The sequence below is a fragment of the Crocodylus porosus genome, unplaced genomic scaffold, assembly GCF_001723895.1.
Source record: "Crocodylus porosus isolate Cpor-Errol unplaced genomic scaffold, CroPor_comp1, whole genome shotgun sequence".
Taxonomy (NCBI): domain Eukaryota; kingdom Metazoa; phylum Chordata; order Crocodylia; family Crocodylidae; genus Crocodylus; species Crocodylus porosus.
Window position 1 is genome coordinate 25,947,908 of NW_017728951.1, and position 3,482 is coordinate 25,951,389.

Consider the following 3,482-nt stretch of genomic DNA (forward strand, 5'->3'; position numbering starts at 1 on the left):
GGAGCCGGCCCTCCCCGAGCAATGACACCACCTCCATCGATCTGCTCCACTGGTTGCCAAGGGAACGGGCCCAGGGGGCCCAGGAGCCGCGGGGGGGGTACAGGGGCCCCAGCAGCAGCCTGGAGGGAGCCCAGGAGTCCTTGAGCCCCGCCGGGGGTCACCCGGGCACCCAGACCCCCGGCAGGGGGTGGGGGGCAGGCCTCCCCCTCGCCACAGCGGGAGCAGGGGCAGCAGCAGGGCCTGCGGGGTGCCAGCAGGGCTGGGGTGCAGGAAGCGGCTGCTCCCCCATGCCCGCACCCAGGCCCAGGGGAGGGGGCTTCCATGATCTTGCTCTGCCCAGGGGGAAACTGAGGCAAGGAAGGGGGCAACCAGGAAGGACCCCAGGAGTCCGGGGCTTCGAGCCAGGCCCGGTGCTCTCCCCGCCAGGCCACGGCACCAGAGACGGGCGAGGCCGACAGGCCCAGGGGGCGGCTGGGGGCGGCAGGGCCCTCACTCCCGCCTGCAGCCCCCTGCCCCCCATCAGCCCAGCCCCTCCAGCCACAGATCCTCGCTGCCGCCCCTGCGCCTCACCCTAGAGCACCCCCACAGCCCCACGTGGCACTGACGGGGTGTCTGGGGGGGCGTCTAGGGTCTCAAGGGCCCCCACTCCCCAGCCCTTGTGCCCGGGTCTGCCTGGCCCCAGCTGCCTCAGTTTCCCCGCTGCCACCCTGGCAGCTCCAGCACAGGAGTTGCAGAGGTTTTGCACCCAGAGCTGTCCCGAGCCCCACCCCAAGGGGGAAACTGAGGCACAGAAGGGGGAAGCCACTCCTGGGTGTCCTGGCGCGGCTGGGGAAGGAGCCCCGGAGTCCAGGGCCTCCAGCCAGGCCTGCAGCTGAGGCACAAAAGGCCCCGGGGGGCTCAGGCGGGGCTCTGGGGGTGCGGGGTGGCGAGGGCAGAGCTCAGAAGCCCAGAGGAGCCGGGCTGGCAGGTCCAGAGACCCCCCGGGCCAACCCCTGGCTGCGGGTCGGGAGTGCCAGCAGGGCTGGGGGGGCAGTAGGCCCACCCTTACCATTACTCCAACTGGGGGGGGTCCCACAGGGGCCCTGAAAACAGTGCGATGGCACCCCTCGTGCCTGCCCCTCCCCCCAGCACCCCCAGTCTGGTGCATCCTCCCCAGTGTGTGTTAACCCTGGAACCTAATGACCACCACGGCGGATCCTGCCTTGTCCCAAGGCCACCCCGACCTCTGCAGCCACCGGCCCAGTCCCGCCACTGCCCCAGCTGCCCCCGTTGTCCTTCATCCGCCCCTTCTGAGCCCCGGCTCGGCAGCTACCCCTGCTGTGCACACGCTACCAAGCCAGGATCTGGGTCGGGCCCAGGGAGGCCGGTACTGGAGGCCATGGGCACAGGCCTGCCCGCGGGAGACAGCCGGGGGCAGAGGGGCACATCCCCATCTGCGACGGACGTGCAGAGCAAGGGCAGGCCGCTGGGAGGCCCCAGGCAAGTGCAGGCCCCATGTGCGTGCAAGCCCACGCGTGTGCAAGGCCCTACCCTCAATGCCACTGATGATCTTGAAGCAGCGCGTGGTGAACCAGTAGGAGATGAGCAGCAGGATGACGATGAGCGCGGCGTAGAGCAGGCTGTCGTTGTGGGGCACCGGCCTCTCCATGGCCCCCGGCCCGGCCGCCGCCTGCCCCCCGCTCGGGCCGCGCGCGGGAGCCTGGGAGCGAGGCGGGCACCGGTTCCCCAACCAATTACCGTCCTGCCAGCACGTGCCGGCACCTATTAATAGCCGCCGGGGCCCAGGGGGCTGCCTGGCACGGGGGGGAGCTGCGGGCCTCTGGCCGGGACGGGGCGTCTGGGTCCCGGGGGCAGGTCGGAGCAGCCTCGAGGCTGCTCTGAGCTGTGCAGGACACCCACCAGAGGTGGCTGAGGCAGGGGCTGAGTGCCACGGTGCCAGGACGAGGGAGCTCGCAGCAGGTCCCATCCTGCTCCCCAGCTCGGCGGGGGGGCAGGTAGTGTGCGTCTATGCCCCCATACCGCCCCCACGCCAGGAAGCTCAGGGCTCCAGGTTGAGCGGCTCCGACCCTGCGCACGGAGCTGCACGCTGCATTGGGGTTGGGGGCAGGAAGGACTGGAGCCCACCCCTGCCTGCCACAGCCTGGAGCGGGACAGCGGTCCCGAGAAGTCCCGACTCAACAACCCGCCTGCCGGTCGGTACAACCAGCAGCACTGCGAGCCCCGCCGGCACAGGGCAGCCCTGGGGGGACCCGCCAGCGTCCGGCATGAGAACCTGGGATGACCAGTGCCCCGGGTTGGGGGCACGACCTTGGCATGGGGCTGACAGCCTGGGTGCCCGCGCCGGGCCCCATCCATTAGAGATAAATTTAGGCCAGTGCCGAGCCCCCCCGCGCCCAGCGGGTTATTAATCAGCGCGTCAAGAGCCGGCCAGGCGCTATTTTGGGGCGGTGAAGTCACCGCTGCGCTGGGTAATGGAAGGCAAGGCTCTTGCCCCGGGGCCGCATCCTGCTACCGCCCGCACTGGGCAGGGCCCGGACCCGCGGCCACCCCGCAGGTGACCATACCGGAGTTGGGGGTGCTGAGAAAGCCCCAGCGCCCAGAGTCACGGGACGGGGAGACCCCCATGCTTTCCCCACTGCCTCTGTGGCCCCCCGCCCTGCCCGCCAGGAGACCCGGGGGTGGTGCCTACCTGTGGAGAGGGTCCCGGTGAGGAAGCGGTACAAGCCGCGCACGGCCCGGCCCAGGTGCCTCTTGCAGCGCGGCCGGCAGGGGTCCAGGGTGCCGGAGCAGGACCCCGCGGCTCCCCAGGAGCTCAGGGCATGGTCCACGTGCCCGCTGGGCACCGGCATCTTCCTCCTCCTCCGGAGCCACAGGTCCCCGGGCATCGGCACGGGGCCAGGCCTGGCACTAGGAAGGCGTCTGTGCCCGCTGCAAGGGGCCGGAGGAGCCGGAGAGCACACGCGAGGCCCTGAGCAGGCGGCTGCCAGGGGAGCGATGCCCGCCGAGACCCTGTGCCACCCCTCTCCGGTTGCCATGGCAACGCTTGGACCCACAGGTCCCACTGACCAATCAGGCGCTGCTGCCTCCCAGGCAGGAGGAAGGATGCTGGGGCTGGGCTGGGTGGATGGGGGGCAAGTGCCCCATATGGGTGCCAAGGGGCAGGGGTACAGAGCACCCTCCCACCCCCCAGATGGGGGTCCTTGTCCCCCACCCCTAAGATGCTCTTCCCAGGCAGCATCACCTAAGGGGTGGGGGAGGCCCTCAGCGCTGCCCCCCCAGCACCAGGGGCAACGGGCGGCTCCAGACAGCATGGGGCAGGCACGGGGCATCCTCCCATCACCAGGGGCACAGACCCACCCAGCCCGAGGGCCCCAGGGTCGATGTCCCCGCTCCGGCCGGCACACACAGAGGCAGCGGGGCCTCCTCTCACGCATGTTCAAGGAGAGTCGCAGAGGCGGTGCCCACGTGCCCTGGGGAGGCCA

General features: G+C 71.1%; 1 protein-coding gene across 1 annotated transcript in view; it reads right to left on the reverse strand.

The window, feature by feature from the left end:
- Window positions 1-3,091, reverse strand: part of KCNIP2 (potassium voltage-gated channel interacting protein 2) — a 9,601-nt gene extending 6,510 nt beyond the window's left edge. The window contains exon 1 of the mRNA XM_019555496.1: window positions 2,690-3,091. Coding sequence (XP_019411041.1) covers window positions 2,690-3,035 — 346 coding nt within the window. The 5' untranslated portion in view covers window positions 3,036-3,091. The remainder of the gene's footprint in view (window positions 1-2,689) is intronic.
- Between the last annotated feature and the right edge of the window lie 391 nt (window positions 3,092-3,482).